This window comes from Saccopteryx leptura, chromosome 6 (assembly GCF_036850995.1).
Source record: "Saccopteryx leptura isolate mSacLep1 chromosome 6, mSacLep1_pri_phased_curated, whole genome shotgun sequence".
Lineage (NCBI taxonomy): Eukaryota > Metazoa > Chordata > Mammalia > Chiroptera > Emballonuridae > Saccopteryx > Saccopteryx leptura.
Window position 1 is genome coordinate 26,697,839 of NC_089508.1, and position 17,373 is coordinate 26,715,211.

A 17,373-nucleotide genomic window follows, 5' to 3' on the forward strand; every position below is an offset into this window, starting at 1 on the left:
CTACAGAATCCATGCTTTTCTTAAGTCTTATATTTTTATAAGAGAGCTAACCTGCAGAAAATTTGCTTCCTTTTAGAATAACTTTTATATATGTTGGCAACTAGCATGTACTTACTCTTTCAGAACCACAAAATAATACAGAAAGCAAAGCATGCTGTCTACTTTATCTCAAACCCCTCAAAACAATCACACAGATGGCTACTTATATGACTATGTATCCTTACCTTAGAGGAATAATGACTCCGTTTGAAAACTAAGTCTCATATATATTTGGTTCGATTGAGGGCTTTTTCAGCCAGGTGACCACTTTCATCTGTGATCTTCTCCCAATCAGTCTGTCCGACCACAAAACCTATGGCCCTTTTCCTATCTGCATCCTTCTTTTCCTCCAGGTCTGCCCATCTCACCTAGAAAGAACAGAGCATTAGGCTGGGCTTTAGAAAAAATAAACATGCAAAGGGCCTTTTCCCTTTTTGGATAGTCTAAGGGGGAGGATAACTAACATGAAACCAGGTGTTTAAAAAATCAGAAATTAACTGGGAGAATCAGAGAGAGGCATATATCTTAAGTTACAGAAAGAACTCTAGGCAATCACCAAGTCCTAACCATTCCATCCCAAACAGCTCAGCTCTCAGCTCAGTCCCATCCCTTCTAAATCCTCTGTCCCTCCTTTTTAGTTCACTGACCTCATTTTTTAACCTAAAGTAGAATGCTAATCTCTACTGAATCTTCCTATCTGCATTCTCATTCCCTCAATCCATTCTGCTACAGTGAGCGCCTTAAAATACACAGTTGTGACTCTCATCTGCTTTCAATCCTTCCCCTACCTACAGAGTAAAATCCAAGCAAGAGGTCGCTCTGAAGCTAGCCCTGTCTACTCTCCTGCAGCATCTCTGGGCAGTGCCTAGAGAACAATGACTTCCTACTAGAAACGGCATATTGAATGTCAGTGATCCCCTTATTTTCCCAGAGGTACTGTTATTGAGATTTACAATCTCAATTTTTTTTTGCCACTTATCTTAACTGTTAAAAAACATTGTATCACAGAAAAATCTTAACTGACACTGAAAATTTTGAGGTACAAATATTTCATCCATTGCCACTAAAAATATTTCTAAAATGAATGAGTTCAGTAAACAAAACAAGGAAACAATCTGAAAGTCCACTTGAGCTACGATTATATACCCAACTAAGCAAATGAACCTTAAAAAAAAAAAAAATTATATTTTAAAACCTACCCATTTTGGTAAAATTCTAATATGATCAATTCTGCTAAATGACCTTTCCTTATAATGAAAGTTAATTCCAGGAACCCACCTGGTATTTGTAAAGAACTGAGTTATAGATATCAAGAGCACCTAGGAAAGGAATGAATAATGATTTTAGCATTCCTTGCTACCTGTAGGATCTCCTGGTGCTCTGATGCTTGAGAGTTAAAAACTATTTGAAATGAGGGTACGAGGCAGGGGAGGAGAGTTAAAGTGGAGCCACTTTAAAGAACACATACAATGGTTCTCGGTGTCCACTGAATTTACAAAGTAAATTACAAGGGATCACAAACTCCTTATTGAAGATGGTGATAGTTATCAGACTAAAAATAAACTAGAGAAAAGTATTTCTCATATGAAATTATTCATTGTTACCAGAACTACACCATATTATCATTCCTAAGAAAAGTCATTTCTTCTGTTGCCCCAACCTTAAAACTGGAATAGAGGTGTCAATACAAGTCTTCCCTGGGTGGAGCTGGGCATATAAAGGCCACTAATTGGACCTCTCTTCGCCATCCCCTCCAGCCACACAGACAAAGGAGGGCCTAAGGACTGTGAAGGATGTAAATGCACTTTGACACCTGGGATTCTCTGCAATGGTGTCCACCATAATGAAGTTTTATTTTCTCACAATAATGTTCTTCTACTAGTAAAGTACTGGGAAAATGCATAAAAGCAATGATGTAGAAAGATAAAGAAGTGTAATAAATGTAAAATGAGATACCTTTTTTTCACTTATCAGATCGTGAAAAATTAAAAAGTTTGATAACACTGTGGGGGCAAGTGTGGAAAAATAGGCATTTACTTACATGTGGGTGTATAAATAGATGTAACCTTTCTGGAAAGCAATCTCACAATATCTGTCAGAAATGATAAATCATACTCTATGAGCTTGCAGCTTTAGTGCTAAAAATCCACCCTAGGGATATACTTTCAAAGAGATGCCAAGACATAGACACCATGAATTTCACCACAGTATTTATATTAGCAATAAAAGGAAAACAGCTTCATTATCTACCCATAAGGAACTGGATAAATAACTATGACCAAGCAATGGCATGCTAGAAAGTCATTTAAGTAGGTACTCAAATAGAAAGATCAAGATAGATTAGCTGGGAAAGGCTTATGTAGATCTTATTTTGCTTTGTTATTTTGTTTAAAGGATACACACAAATATCATTTTTACTGAATTTGACATCTACGTGGAAGACCTATCCATCTTCATTTCTTTGTTCCCTTTCATAGCAAAACTTCGAAAAGTTGTCTACATTTGCTGCCTATACTTCATTTCCTATTCCTTCTCCAATCTACTCCAAACTGGCTTCTGTCCCTCAACTCTCTTAGAAAACTTGAGTTATGATTGATCAATCATCAATAATCTCCATGTGCCAAATTCAATGGCTATTTCTCTGTTCCCAATTTACCTGGTCCTCTCTGTATCATTTAACAATGGACTACTTCGGCAACACAGGTTGCCTGACCTGTGGTGGCACAGTGGATAAAGCTTTGACCTGGCATGCTGAGCTCGCCGGTTCAAAACCCCAGGCTTGCCCAGTCAAGGCACATACGAGAAGCAACTATGAGTTGATGCCTCCCACCCACCCCTCCTTTCTCTCTCCCTCATCTCTCTAAAATCAATAAAATCTTTTTTTTTTTTTTTTTTTTTAAAAAAAGGACTACTTTTAACTTCTTAAAATATTTACCTGTATCTGAACTTCTAAATTTTGGAGTCTTGAGTCTTATCATTTCTAACTTAACTGGTCCTTCACTGAACTTCTGATTTTTCACTCTCAAACTTAGGACTCCTCCAGTTTTTCTCTAATTCAGTAAATGGCACCACATACATGGAGTGCTATGGCCAGAACCTCATTCTTAAATAAATAAATGTAAAGAGTCACCCTTGATTCCATCCATGCCTGGACTCTATACATCTGATCCATTAAAAAGTCCCAAAGACTCTTGAACACTCTTCTCTGTACCTGGTTTTTTTTGCCCCATGACAAAATGGCACAAGTGGCCACTCCAAAGTCCTTTACAGATGACAATATGCTAGCCATTTCTGCTCTCCATTTTTATGTTACTTGTACATTTTGACCTGATAATTTGTAAAGTCTGACTCATTTTTCTGATGTGTAGTATGATATAGTACCAACCAAATTGCTCTACAAAATAGTGTTCATGTGATTATTTGTCTATAACTTTCTAAAACGAGATGCCCACAAGGGTCCTTCATCTGTTGGCCGTTACTGACAAAGTCTCTTACCCTCTTCTTCCCAGGCTCAGAAGCACGAGTATCATAATCGTCAGGAAGCTGAAGATAGTCCTCCATTCTGCTGGCAATTGCCTCCCAGTCACGTTTCCTTTTAGTACCAGTTCTCAAGCCATCCAACTTGTCTGAGGGACAAACACAGAGCCGCAGCATTAAGGAAGAGTGTGAGTTTGCACACAACACACAAACAAGGGGAGAGAAGGCTGGAACACTGTCAGAGGGCACATCCACATTTTTGAGAGCAGCATCACTTGCAGATCCAAACCATCTTCTTGGCTGAGATAATATCAAGTTCTGTACAATCTCCACTATGAATTTGGTGTTCATACTGGTAGCCATTACATTATGATGTGGGTTTAAGTAACAAATACAGGCAGAGCAAGAAAAGCACTTGTCTCCTGGCCTCCTTGTCCTCTACCTTCTTCCTCCCAAATCACAATACTTCAGCTCTCATCATGTGAAGGAAAATGCAAAGTTGGGTTTTTTAGTTTTTTGAAAAACAATTTCTTCCATTCTTTTTTTGTTTGAACACAACTTTAACACCACCCATTTGATCTGCCATAACGTGTGATGCTGTGTCATATGAAAAGCAGGTAATATCAAGAACTTAATGAGCCAAGCTAATGTTTTAAGGTTTTAAATGAACAGTTTCTTGGATTGTGACCTCTGTGAGAAGATTCACCATGAGTTAATGCTGATGAGTAGGCTGGCTGCACAAAGCACCACTTTCCTACTAAGTAGAACCATTAGGAGGCTGACCATTAGGAGGCTAAGGGCTAGTCACCCAAAGTGACCAGATCTGAATTGTTTTTCTGAACTCCCAATCTGAGAAGGCTAGGCTTTCCAAGGCCCACAGACTATAGTTAATTAAATGAATAGGAATTGCTGATTCAGAAATTATGAGATAGAAGTTTAGGTGTCTTCAAGAACATCACGCAATGAAAGTGTGTTGTCTTTTTTATTGGTTGTTAATACTGATTTTGAATTCTACATGTGAAACATTATGAGTTATATTGAATCACTAAACTTTTGAATCATCTGTAGTTTTATAAACACACTATTATTAAGCAGGCCAATAAAGAAAAACCTCCAACTTCAGAAACACTCAATAACCACATTTCACTGGTCTCCCTAAAGAGTGCAGAGTGTATATAATAGAAATATTTTAGTCACCAAGTTGGAGATAACTTAATATGAAAAGTACAATGGAAGCAGTGGCAGGAGACAGGGTGAGTTTATGCTTCAAATGTAAAAGTTTCACACACAACCAACTGTATCATTCCATTCAGGCTACAAAAATCAGTAAGATTTTGCATACTTACAAAGCTTTTATTTCCTAAACCCCTGCCCCATAAAAGCATATTATTTAAAAAAAAAACAAAAACAAAACACAGCAAGGCAACTCCAACACTTTACAAACTCAAGTTTTTATCATATCACTTTGGAAAAATTTTAACATGGATGAGTTCAACAGAAACAGTCTCCTGACCTCTGTAAATCATATTCTTTACCAAATGGCTCTATCTACATGCAGATGACAGGCCATATGATAAAGGATCCCAAAGAAGTGACGCCTTGATTGTTCGAGGACACAGTAGTAGAAAACCCATGAAGTCTCACAAACAATAAAATTGTTCTTAGTTCAAGAATGTACAGTATTAGCAGAAGAATAGGAAGCTCTATACACTTATTAAATAAACCTCAAAGGATTTCCAAACTTAAAAAGATCAACTTAAACATTAACATACTTCAAAGAAAAAATTTCATGTCAATTTCAAGAATAAAGCATGGCCAAGCAGCAACGCAGAAGGACAGTGTGAAATCTGCAAGAACTGTTCCTCATACACTGTGTATGTGACAGGAGTTACAGACCCGGAGTTCCGTATTTGCAACATGGAAGTTCAGAACATGTATTCTAGTCTGAACATCCTTGTCTGCAATGTTTAATTTGAAACTTGATTGTGCACAACATGTTTAAAGTTTCATTCTTGGGGCTGAAGAAACGTTCATACCTCTTCCACACGGCATCCTGGAAACCCAAACACACAGATGTGTAAGGTGAGGGAAGAGGAACCTGGGGTGTTAGTTACAGAAGACAACTGGTATCCAATACACTCATACTAATGATTTTTAGAGGTTTAAGTTTCAAAAGATGAAGTTTTAAGATGAAGATAAAGGTGTAAATATCCAACTTGACCAGTCATAGAATTTTACCACATCTTTAGAACAGTATATGTATTATTACTGCACCATAGAAAAACATTTTAGGTACATCTGTGTATTTTCTGAATAAGTGATGTTCTCTTTACAAATCATAACTGCACCCCAATTGTGAAGAGATGAAACTGCCTGACATACAGAAGGCCGATACACAGTAGCTCAAAGCAGAGACAAATGACGGAGACGAGAAGAGCAAAAGGACTTGATATGCAGAAACCTAAATCATGTCATTGGAATTCAAGTAGCTTCAAGGCTAAACTCCAGCATCTGATGTGCATTAGGGTGCCTGGGTCCCAGATGTGAAAGAGTCAGGTGCGACTGAAAGGGGGATACAGGCAGTTTTCAACAACTCTATGACACCCAAGCCAGACGTGGCGCAGGACAGTTCTGAATGTTTCTAATTACACCACTTCAACCCTCAAACATAGGCTGAACTATATACTGTACCTAATGAACACAGATCAAGAATCTGCAATGAGATTTGACCCACTCCTTGAAAAATTATAGGTATGTTCTCATTGACAGACTCATTTGTGAATCAAAATCTCTCAGATTCAGCTCTTCTGGCTCAATGTAACACTTCTAAAGCTTAATAGGATTCCATCCAGCTTAACCATGTTACCAAGAGTAACTTAAGAATGTTGGTAAAGTAGTCAGAAAAATAAATTGCACCTGGTAATCAAATGTACTGAATTTGTTATGATAAAGAAGGCAACATAAATAGGCTAAGTCTCAGATGGAGGTCCTTGTATTTTAGAGAAGAATCTTTTCAGTTGGTTCCATGGGCCAACCTCCAGGAAACAAGCACTTTCAAGAATGCTCACACTCAGTCTGTCCTCCTCCAAAGGTAAATGAGCTCTCAAGATAACACAGTGGTGCAAGAAGCCAGTCATGATATGGAACATCCATGTCACCCTTATTAAAAATAAACAAAAACCCACTGCAAACATGTTAGAATTTATTTTTTAGATTCATTACTAGATCTTCAGTGACTTTCATTGAAATGGTTTACTTAAATTCATTTCTGGAACTCATGTGTAACATTCTGTCCTTAAAATGGATTGAATTTGTATAAAAATGTATTTTCTGAGAAGCAAATGGTAGACAGGCCAGAATTTTTTCCGGAAATCAATACCAAGATTAATAGCATATTTTCTTGAGTCATTATTACTAAATTCCATTTTTCTTTCTCTTTAAAAATTAGAAAGAAAAATAGAAAATAGATGGACTCAAGTTAAAATAACATTATCCTAGATCATATATTATTACATAAGCCACTGGTCATACACTGAGCTAAAATATTTATCACTTTTACAATCCCTTTGTCTCTTTATGATCTCTCTTTGCCCGAAAATATAAACATTATTTAGAGAAGCAGAAAAGAACATGATCTTTATAGTCTTACAGGTTATCCTAAAACGAGAGAACTTCCAACATTCTCAATTTCATGTCAAAATAAGCAGATCAAAAGCATTGTTATTAAAATAAGTTGTGATTATTACTGTCCTACATATTTAATTGCATTTAAACTCATATAAATGCTTAAAAAATTTAGAGGAGATTGTTAAGATTTCCCCAAAAGGGAAGACTAGTGGAAGAATAGGTCAGTAATCACATAAAATTTTCACATGACTTACATGAGAAAATAATTCTAGACTTTACAACAAAACAGCTATCCATTAACATAGTAATAATACAGTTCATGGAACTATCTTTTAACAGAGGATCTGGTCAACATCAATTAAAAACGTGATCAGTTGGGCAAAATAAAAAGCATAACCTATGAGACTGTATTTAAAATGTACCCCTCTGATGTCAGAAACACAGACAATGTGTCCCAAACAGCAAAACAGCTAAATGACTCAAATTTGTTCCATGAATTTATGGTGTTTAGACAGTTACTCCAGCTCTGGAACAACAGTGTGACACCAGGAAGAGAAACAGACTGACAGCCATACTTCATACATTAGTAAAGTTAATCTTCTCAAAAAGTCCTCACATTTTCTTAAATTATTTATTAACATATCTTAATCCACATGTTAAATGGTTAAAAAAAACAACAAAAAACTAAAAAAACATTTTGAAATATTGAAGGAAAATCCACTGAATATGTATAATTTTCTGCTTGGCAGATAACTTCACACTAAGCAACTCCAATTTTTGATTCAGACAATCATTTTAACCAGTATACCTTGTAATCTGGCACTAAAGGCAAGTTGAAGGGAAATGTAAGTGTAATATTATAAGTTAGGCTCTTCAAAAACCTAAATTATGTATCTACTGATCCCTACCCAGAAACTCATTTATTACACAGTGAAAATAACTGCCTTTTATTTGATCTTTAAGCTTCAGTATTTATTATTACTATTATTACTCCTCAGAGTATTCACAATCTGATTCAACTTTAGAAACTGCAATTGCAGAAATCTCTTTGGCACTAACATTTCTAATTAATATAAAAGTATTTCAGAAGTGACAGTATTTTATTACTAAATTTATCACATCTCTGCTTACTCTAAAAACTTTGTGTTATTAAGGGTAGTTCTTTTAAAATACTCTTCTTTCACTCTGTCCACAAACTACAACTAGTTAAACTGAAAGCTAGCAAAATAGACTGAGGATATAAGGTAGGCCAAAAATCTTGGTTTGAGCAGAATGTTTGGAAAATTAGCTCTTACATCAGAAAGATCTATGACCATTACCATCAGGTATCACATATAAAAAACAGGAAAAAGGAAATACCCACCTAGCTTTGCCTCAGATGTGTCCATCTCCCATTTGCTTTTCGGAATGTAACCCTAAATCGTACACAGAGAGAAGCTCGAAGGGTTAGAAAGAGACACATACATGCATATCACTTTTGAATTGGAAAAGCATTAAAACTGGGAATGGATTCAGTTTCGACTCACTAGTTATAAATATATGCTTAGGGAAAACACAGTCTCATTATCTTTGAAGAAACTGAATTACCAAATTCATAAAATCTTCACTGCCCAGATTTCAGAGTAGTCACTTCAGAATAGTGTCATGAAGGCGCTTTGAGGCAGCTACAGTTCAGGACACACAACTGTAGTCTGAACAACAGCTGTATAGTAATATGGTAAGAAGGTACGGTAGTTATTAGGCTAATATTAAAGTCATTCCGAGTAGAGAGGATTTATAATACTAGCTAGGTTACTTTCTCAATTCAATTGCTATTCTCAAGTGATAGTAGCCATGAGGTCCAGAGTGTTTTTCAAGACAGTTACTTTAAAGTCCAGCATAAGTTTAAATACTCAAAAGAAAGGAGAAAACCTGGTATCACTAAATACAACTTCATTTTAAAATGACTTCATCCATTTACCAGATCTTACAAAGGCTAATTTTACTGAATCAGTTTCAGAGCATTTCTTTTTTATAAGTTGGAAAAACTCATTATTATTTCTGATGTCTTCTAAAATTACATTTCCCATTACATGAAAAACCAGAAATCTACACAGGCAATTTTCATCTTATTTAATAAAATAACTGGGTGGTTTATTTCAAACTAAGTCCCATAAGATTTTCAAATTTTCCAAAGTATCTATGTAACTACGTAGTAATCTTTTTTTATTCACCTAGCAAGTAAGTGTATGGTTTTTCCACATAATTTACTATGATTTCCCTTTTCATTCATTTGGACTTTGTTCTCTATGAGACCCTAACATACAGAACTTTAATACTATGACTTATTATGTAGAACAGATTCATCAAAGGTGTCAGCATCTTTTGAGAATCAATGTATCTCTTTACTATTAGCAATGTTCAAGTTCAAAGCATAGACTGACACACAGATAAGTTGCAAAGTATGTATGTTGAACATTTCATGACAGCAGCTTCTGTGTAAGAGTTTAATAAGAGTTTAATAGAGCATCATCATTTTTCCAGGAAACCTATAGGTCTTAGACATTTCTAATCTTTAAGCCAGATTAATAATTCAATTTTAACTCATAAGGCAGTATTTCAGGTTTATAAGTTATACCATCTTTTTCAAACACATTTTAAGAACAAACCAAGACAAAGCTATGCTGAAGTGATAGTGTTAGAAGTATTGATGAAATTTGTATAAGTTATACCTCAAAACTCATCTGAAAACCTTAAACATCATTATAATAATTATAAATTCTGAGTCACATCTACAAGATTCACTGAAGTACTAATGAAGGTAAAATATCAAACCAATCAATGATCCCCCCCCCCCAAATTCTCTTAACCAAGAAAAGTTTGACTTTCACCTAGCTACAGTAATCAGTACAGAGTAGAAAATACAAAGTTTATTAAGAATTTCATTAAAATTGTTTGGATGACATGAGACTTGCTCTTAACCCTTTGGTTAAAATTCTCCAAGAATCTTTTACTCTTAGAATAAAACCCAATAGTAAAAAATCTGGAGTCTGCATTTTTGATGGGTTAAGAGAAGTTTTATAACAAAGATAAGCAAAATAAGCATATTAATTCCCCCCCCCTTGATAGAACCATCCTGTTCTTACTTAAAACTACATCATCTTCTCACTGCTTAAAATGTTAAGCCACTTGGAAATAGAAGAGATAGTCCAGTAGGGCAGAGTCCTAAGGCTTCCTTGCAAGGTTTCTGATATAAAAATATAGAATTACAGTGTGTTTACTTTTAAAATGAAAAGTTCTAAGTTTTGACCTATATCTAAGCAATTCAGATGTTATGAACCAAATCTTGAACTGAAATCTCCACAAAAGAGAGACGGAGCTTCAGAAAACTAACATTACACTCACATGATCACTTTCTGGTACACACGCTACAAGCAGCTAATGAGGTCATTAGCCATATTCCAGAACGGTGTGAACCTTTAAGTGAATTTCCTGCCTATATTTAGCTCATATATGTCAAAATACAACCTAATTAAAAGAAACACTTTGTTTAAAGGAAGTAAAAAACATAAATGCTATTAATTTTAAAGCTTATTTTTTAACCCACATATGAAATCTAGGAATATAGTGGTTGGCACCATCCCTATATAACACACAGTTTCTACCCAGAGTCCTCAATATCATACATGGGTTTAATGGGACCACTTCTTAAAGAGCCTGTATTCTCTGGGAGAGAGGAATCAGGGTTCTTGCTTTGTGCATTTTTAGAAGAATATAAGAAGCAGCTTTAGCAAGGGCTGAAATAGTAAATAAACCAAATAATACTCTGAATTTTAAAAGCACTCTATTCCAAGCATCTCTGTACCTCATTTTGCAAACACTGAAAAGTAACATTACTCTATAGGTCGCATATTCATGAATGACAGAGTAAGGCAAGGCAAACACTCTAAGAGGTATGATCAACAGCATTACAGGAGGTACACAAGGAACTCTGAATTCACACTACGTGAGCCTCTAATCAGCCTAAGCACAATGCAGTGCCTACACAGTCAAATGATTTCCCCCACCACTTAATAAAATAAAATGCAGAAGAACAAATCCAGCAGTCTATGGTAACCCTCTGCCTCCTCATTCAGTAAGTTTTTCTGCCTCAGTTGACAGAAACCCAATTTTGAGATCTTACAGCAAAGAGACAATTATGTGTACGGGGTAGGCTGTACCACATATCTGCTGGAGTGTAAGAATGCCTTGTCACATGTAATTGATTTTCTTAAAAAGTATACTCCCCTAAAGTCACCCACAAATAGATGAGTGAGTACAAAGGATAAGTTTCTTAGCATTCTTAAAATTTTCTTGATAACAACACAACAGAGGGTTCTTTTAGTCAGGAGAAAAATAAAAACTATCCAAGTCTCCTTGAAGATGATAATGGAAACTTTACCATTAAGGTGCACATCAACAGTAATAATCTGACCAGAGATCTGAATTTATAAACACCTAAGAATTTAAATAAAGAGACACTTTGTTCAAAGTGGTTGGTCTGTCTCCTACCAGTTCGTTTTCCTCTTCCTCTGTATCTTTCTTTTCTTCCTTCTGTTCTTCGATATTTGCATCAAAATCTTCCATCTCTACCTACACCACCCCAATAATCACAATGGAAAAAAAAAGACTGAATTAACATTTAGGATAATGTTGAGTCCCTCACCGAGATCTGAAATGAGCATACTTGCTCAGAGTAAGATAATACAGACTCACTGTTACGTACTATAGTTTTTAATAACCCTAATCTTTAAAAAAGAACTGATAAAAGACATTATTCCTGCCTTTCATTTTCCTGGGATATCTACTAATCTTTACAATTTCCTATGAAGTTGAGTATAATAAATGATCTATCCTAAGCTGATAATTATCTGTTTTAAATGCCTATAAATTACTAGGATTTTTCTTTTCTTTCTTTTTTTTTATATAGTGAAAGTAGAGGAGATAAACAGACTTCCACATGTACCCTGACTGGGATCCACCCAGATACCCCCATCTGGGGCCAATGCTTGGACCAACTGAGCTATCCTCAGTGCCCAGGGCTGACACTCAAACCAATCAAGCTGCTGGCTGCAAAAGGAGAAGAGAGAGAGAAAGGGAAGGAGGAGGGGAAGAGAAGCAGATGGTCGCTTCTCATGTGTGCCCTGCCTGGGGATTAAACCCAGGGCATCCGCACACCAAGCCGACTCTCTATCCACTGAGCAAACCAGCCAGGGCTAGGATTTCTTTTTAAAACCTTTAGCAAGTATTTTTCCAGTCAAGTATAAGAGTGGTTTTCAACCATTTTACACTTGGGACCAGTGAAAATAGAACTATTTTAGGGATTGCTGAGACAGAAATCAGCTTGAGCATAATCAAATTTGACTAAGATCATTGGATCTATAATCTTCATACACATTAGGGTGGTTAACTCTTTTGTGGCCTGGTACAAAATTTCTGGTGGTCCAGCAGTTGAAAAACACTAAAGTAAAATGTGTGTATAATTCAAATTTCAAAACATAAGGGTATAGTGAAAAGTAGATGAAAGCAGTTTGGTCCAGAATAGCAGCAATACAAAAAGAGAGTAGATGGATTAGAGAGGTATTTATAAGGTAAAGTGACAAAACCTGTGGACTGACTACATAATGGAGGGATAGGGTTAAGGATAATGTAAAGGGTCACGATTACAGCACCAAAGTGACTGGTGGGTCTAACTACTAAAACAGAGAAAAATAAAAAAGGCACAGGTTTGGATAAATTACATATTAGAGAGGTTGAGTTTGAGGTGTACTAGTTAATATGTTTTTCTGTAGAATTTGGAAAATAATGATAAATTATAAAAGTCACCTCCATTCAGATATAATTATTAAGATATTGATAAAATGCATTCTGGCCTTTTTTCTTTCTTTCTTCTTTTCCAAGTGAGAGGTGGGAAGATAGTAAGACTCCCACATGTGCCCTGACCAGGATCCACCTAGCAAACCCCATCTGGGGCCGATGCTCTGCATATCTGGTGCCATGCTCACAACCAAGCTATTTTTAAGCACCTGAGGCAGAGGCTCCACAGAGCCATCCTCAGCACCAAGGGCCAATGCACTCAAACAATTGAGCCATGGCTGCGGGAGAGGAAGAGAGACAGTGAGAGAGAGAAAAAGGGGAGGGGTGGAGACACAGATGGTTGCTTCTCCTGTGTGCCTTGACTGGGAATCGAACCTGGAATATCCACATGCCAGGCCAACACTCGACCACTGAGTGAACCAGTCAGGGTCTGCATTCTGGTCTTCACAATTTAATATTAAGGGCACATAAGTGGCAATCTGAATTACCAGAAAGATTATCTATATAGAATATGTAGAGCAAAAATAGAGCCTGAAAGCACTCCAACATTTAAGAACTGGGTAGCAAGAGAAGCCAGCAAAGAAAACTGCAAAGGGATGGCCAAAAGAAAACCAGGAGAAGGTGGATTTACAGAAGCAAAAGAAAATATCATATAGAGCTGCAAAATTAAACAACAGAAGATGTGAGAATTGATCCCTGTGTGGAAATCTTGGATGAGAGTCTCCAGAAAATGGCTAGAGCAGAAACCAGAAGGAAATGGGTCGGTAAGAGCACATAAAAATATAATGACAACCTGACCTGTGGTGGCACAGTGGATAAAGCGTCAACCTGGAAACGCTGAGGTTGCCGGTTCAAAACCCTGGGCTTGCCTGGTCAAGGCACATATGGGAGTTGATGCTTCCTGCTCCTCCCCCCTTCTCTCACTCTCTCTCCCCTCTCTATAATGAATAATAATAATAAAAATCTTAAAAAAATATAATGAAAACAATGAATATAGATCACTCATTTATAGGAGGTTAAACAAAACAGAAGTACACAATTGATTAAAAGAGAAAAATCTTCCTGGCCGGTTGGCTCAGCGGTAGAGCATCGGCCTGGCGTGCAGGGAACCTGGGTTCGATTCCCAGCCAGGGCACATAGGAGAAGCGCCCATTTGCTTCTCCACCCCCACCCCCTCTTTCCTCTCTGTCTCTCTTCCCCTCCTGCAGCCAAGGCTCCATTGGAGCAAAGATGGCCCGGGCGCTGGGGATGGCTCCTTGGCCTCTGCCCCAGGTGCTAGAGTGGCTCTGGTCGCGGCAGAGCGACGCCCCGGAGGGGCAGAGCATCGCCCCCTGGTGGGCAGAGCATCGCCCCTGGTGGGCGTGCTGGGTGGATCCCGGTCGGGCGCATGCGGGAGTCTGTCTGACTGTCTCTCCTCGTTTCCAGCTTCAGAAAAATACAACAACAACAAAAAAAAAAAACAAAAAAAAGAGAAAATCTTTCCTTTTCCATGATGATTTACTTCCACCAAACTAATAATTAATTTAGGTAAGAATTATCATTGAATAAAAATTTGTTGGGGAACAGAAAATTAACAATTTCAAAGTATCTCCTTACAGATTACTTACTACAAAGAAAAAAGGTAGAAAAACTTGATGTATTCCACCTGAACCAACTGATCAACACTAAAATCACCAACAGTGACATCATATGTCTCCTGATATGATGCACTGAGGACACACCACTTTTGTAGCATTCATGTTAATGTTTAACCTAAAATTAATCATGTGGAAACAATCGAACAAACTCCAATTGGGGGGCATGCTACAAAACAACTGACCTTTATGCTTCAAACATTCTTTGTCTTTCATGACAATAACCTAAGAAACTACTTTTTTATAGTAAAAAACTGGATCTTGGATTTTAAAAAATTGTTATAAAAACATGCTATGAGAATAACTGGTGAAATCTGTATGAACTGTGTGTGAGATAATTCAGATTTCTAGTTTTGTAAGAGAACACTCTTGTTCTGAAACTTAATTCTCAAATGGTCCTACAATAACAGTGATAACAATAGCAATATGATAACAATGAGAAGAAGAGGAAGAATATTATCTATTTAGAGAAAAATGTGGCAAAATATTAATAACTGGTGAATCTCAAAGAAAGTTGCACAAGTGTTCTTATACTATTTATGCAACTTTTCTGTAGTTTAAAATTTTTTCAAAGTAAAAGGGGTAAAAAAGAAAAGTCATTTTTACACTGCTTTGGTAAAGAACACTCACTTCTTCAATGGCAGCATCTTGCAGCAAAGAACGAATGTCCAGACGCATCATATGACGAGGGGCAGTTTCCCAGTGATCGGCCATCTATTGAGAGATTCAGGGGGTCAAGTTACCTCTGGAAACTATTCAAAGAAAGACCAAGTGAGCATCCAAGACAAATTAATATTGTGAAGTCTAACAGGTGATTCCAGGAAAAACTAGGCCACCTTTTCTACTCAGAGAGATACAAAGGATAAGAAACATTTACTAAAGTAGGGAGAAAAGATATTTTGAAAGCAAAGGGGATAAACAAGAACTTCCAGACAACAGGGATGATACAGCCGAAATGAAGTTTAAAATACAACACCTTCTATGTTTCCAAAAATCACCTTATTTATTTCTTTAAGCTTTCTTCCATGAATATTTCTCTTGCCACAAGTCTGATTATCTGCACTCATTTCAGCCAAATATACCTAAGAAAGATTGAATACCAATTAGGCAAACAAATGCAGCACTTACACAATAATACAAAGTACTCTAAAACTATTTAAAATCAGTACCTCAAATCCCTTGGTTTTCGCTGCACTCCAAAACTGGTCAAAATGTCTAACTCTGTCATTGATGGCATCCAGGATGATGAAGGGGAAAAATCCATCATCTAGAGTCTTTTTGAAAGTTTTGAACATGCTGGTGCGATAGGTCTCCTCCATCTCAGCTTCATATTCATATTCCATGACCTAGTCCCCCCAAAGAGATAAGGAGTTAGCAAGAGCAAAGAATCACCCTAAACCTCCTCCCTGGTCCACATCTGGATAGAGATGACTAAATAATCGTTCCTTTACACCTGAATACTAAAGTTTTGTGTTCAAAAACAGAAAAGTCTTTGTCTTCAAAAAAGCCACATTTCTCCTTTCATTACTGTTAATGAATCAGGATGTAGCCATACCTTCTTTTTCACTTTCTTTCCAGAATCTGGGTCTTTTTCCTCTTTTTCCACTTCAGTAATGAAGTAGTCATCCAGGCTTAGAACTCTGGGTGCAGGTCCTCCAAATTCTACCTCCTTATCCTAAGAATCATGTAGTCAAGAAAGTTAGAAAATTTATGGAATAAATTTTTTTGCTCTATCTTATTTTTAATTTTATTTTTAAAAATTGAATTTACTAGGGTGGCACTGGTTAATACATTTACATAAGTTACAGGTGAAAAATTCTACAATATTATGGAATAACTTAATGAATGTTCACAGTGAAGTTCCTTCTTGTGGCTAAATAATATGCTATCTTCTGGTGCTTTAAAATAAAACAGAGGCAAAAATATTTGTGTAAGCAGATGAAAATTTATATAGGACAGTATCTACCACGTGAGCCAACTAGAACAGATCAACTGGGAAATATCTCTATCGATAAATGCTGCTTGGTAGAAGACAAGCGGCTAACAAAAGCAATGATTCTTTGACTTTCCCATACTCACTCGAATAAGTTTTGCAACATGTGTCTTTCCACTGCCAGGCAATCCTCTCATTATAACAACAATCTGAAACACAATGAAAAAAAAATCACTCAGAAAAAATTTTTAAATGATAAAATCTTATAGTTAACAATGACCTATCATTCTCCATGACAGACCACATAATACACCACGAAGCAAACCTTAACAAATTTGAAAGGATAAAACTATAAAGTACTCTAAGTACAATGGAATAAAATTAGAAACCAATAGAAAAAATTGGGGAAATGAACAAGTATGTGGAAATTAAAAACCACCATACTCCAAATTAAACAATGGGTTAGGAAAGGAACCAGAAAAAAAACAACAGGAAATATTTTGCCATAAATAAAAATGAAGAAACAACATACCAAAACTTATGGAATGCAGCAAAAGCTATGCTTATAAGGAAATTTATTAAGAAAGAAGAAAGATTTCAAATTATAACCTAACCTTCTACCTTTAGACACTGGAAAAAGAACAAACTAAACCTAAAGCAACCAGATGGAATAAAATAATAAACATTAGAACAGAAGTTAATAAAATTCAGGAAAAAAAAAAAGTAAAAGCTGGTTCTTTGAAAAGATCAACAAAATTGACAAACCTTTAGCTAGACTAAGAAAAAAAGAGAGCCCTGGCGGGTTGGCTCAGCGGTAGAGCGTTGGCC

At 36.4% G+C, this 17,373-nt stretch overlaps 1 protein-coding gene across 2 annotated transcripts in view; it reads right to left on the reverse strand.

The window, feature by feature from the left end:
* YLPM1 (YLP motif containing 1) overlaps nt 1–17,373 on the reverse strand; it is a 78,315-nt gene that overhangs the window by 479 nt on the left and 60,463 nt on the right. For both annotated transcript variants that reach the window (XM_066344744.1, XM_066344743.1), the window contains 9 exons: nt 16,692–16,754; nt 16,168–16,287; nt 15,782–15,958; nt 15,611–15,694; nt 15,243–15,326; nt 11,674–11,754; nt 8,507–8,558; nt 3,535–3,665; nt 225–407 (listed from right to left, as the gene is read on the reverse strand). In XM_066344744.1, coding sequence (XP_066200841.1) covers nt 261–407; nt 3,535–3,665; nt 8,507–8,558; nt 11,674–11,754; nt 15,243–15,326; nt 15,611–15,694; nt 15,782–15,958; nt 16,168–16,287; nt 16,692–16,754 — 939 coding nt within the window. In that variant the 3' untranslated portion in view covers nt 225–260. The remainder of the gene's footprint in view (nt 1–224; nt 408–3,534; nt 3,666–8,506; nt 8,559–11,673; nt 11,755–15,242; nt 15,327–15,610; nt 15,695–15,781; nt 15,959–16,167; nt 16,288–16,691; nt 16,755–17,373) is intronic.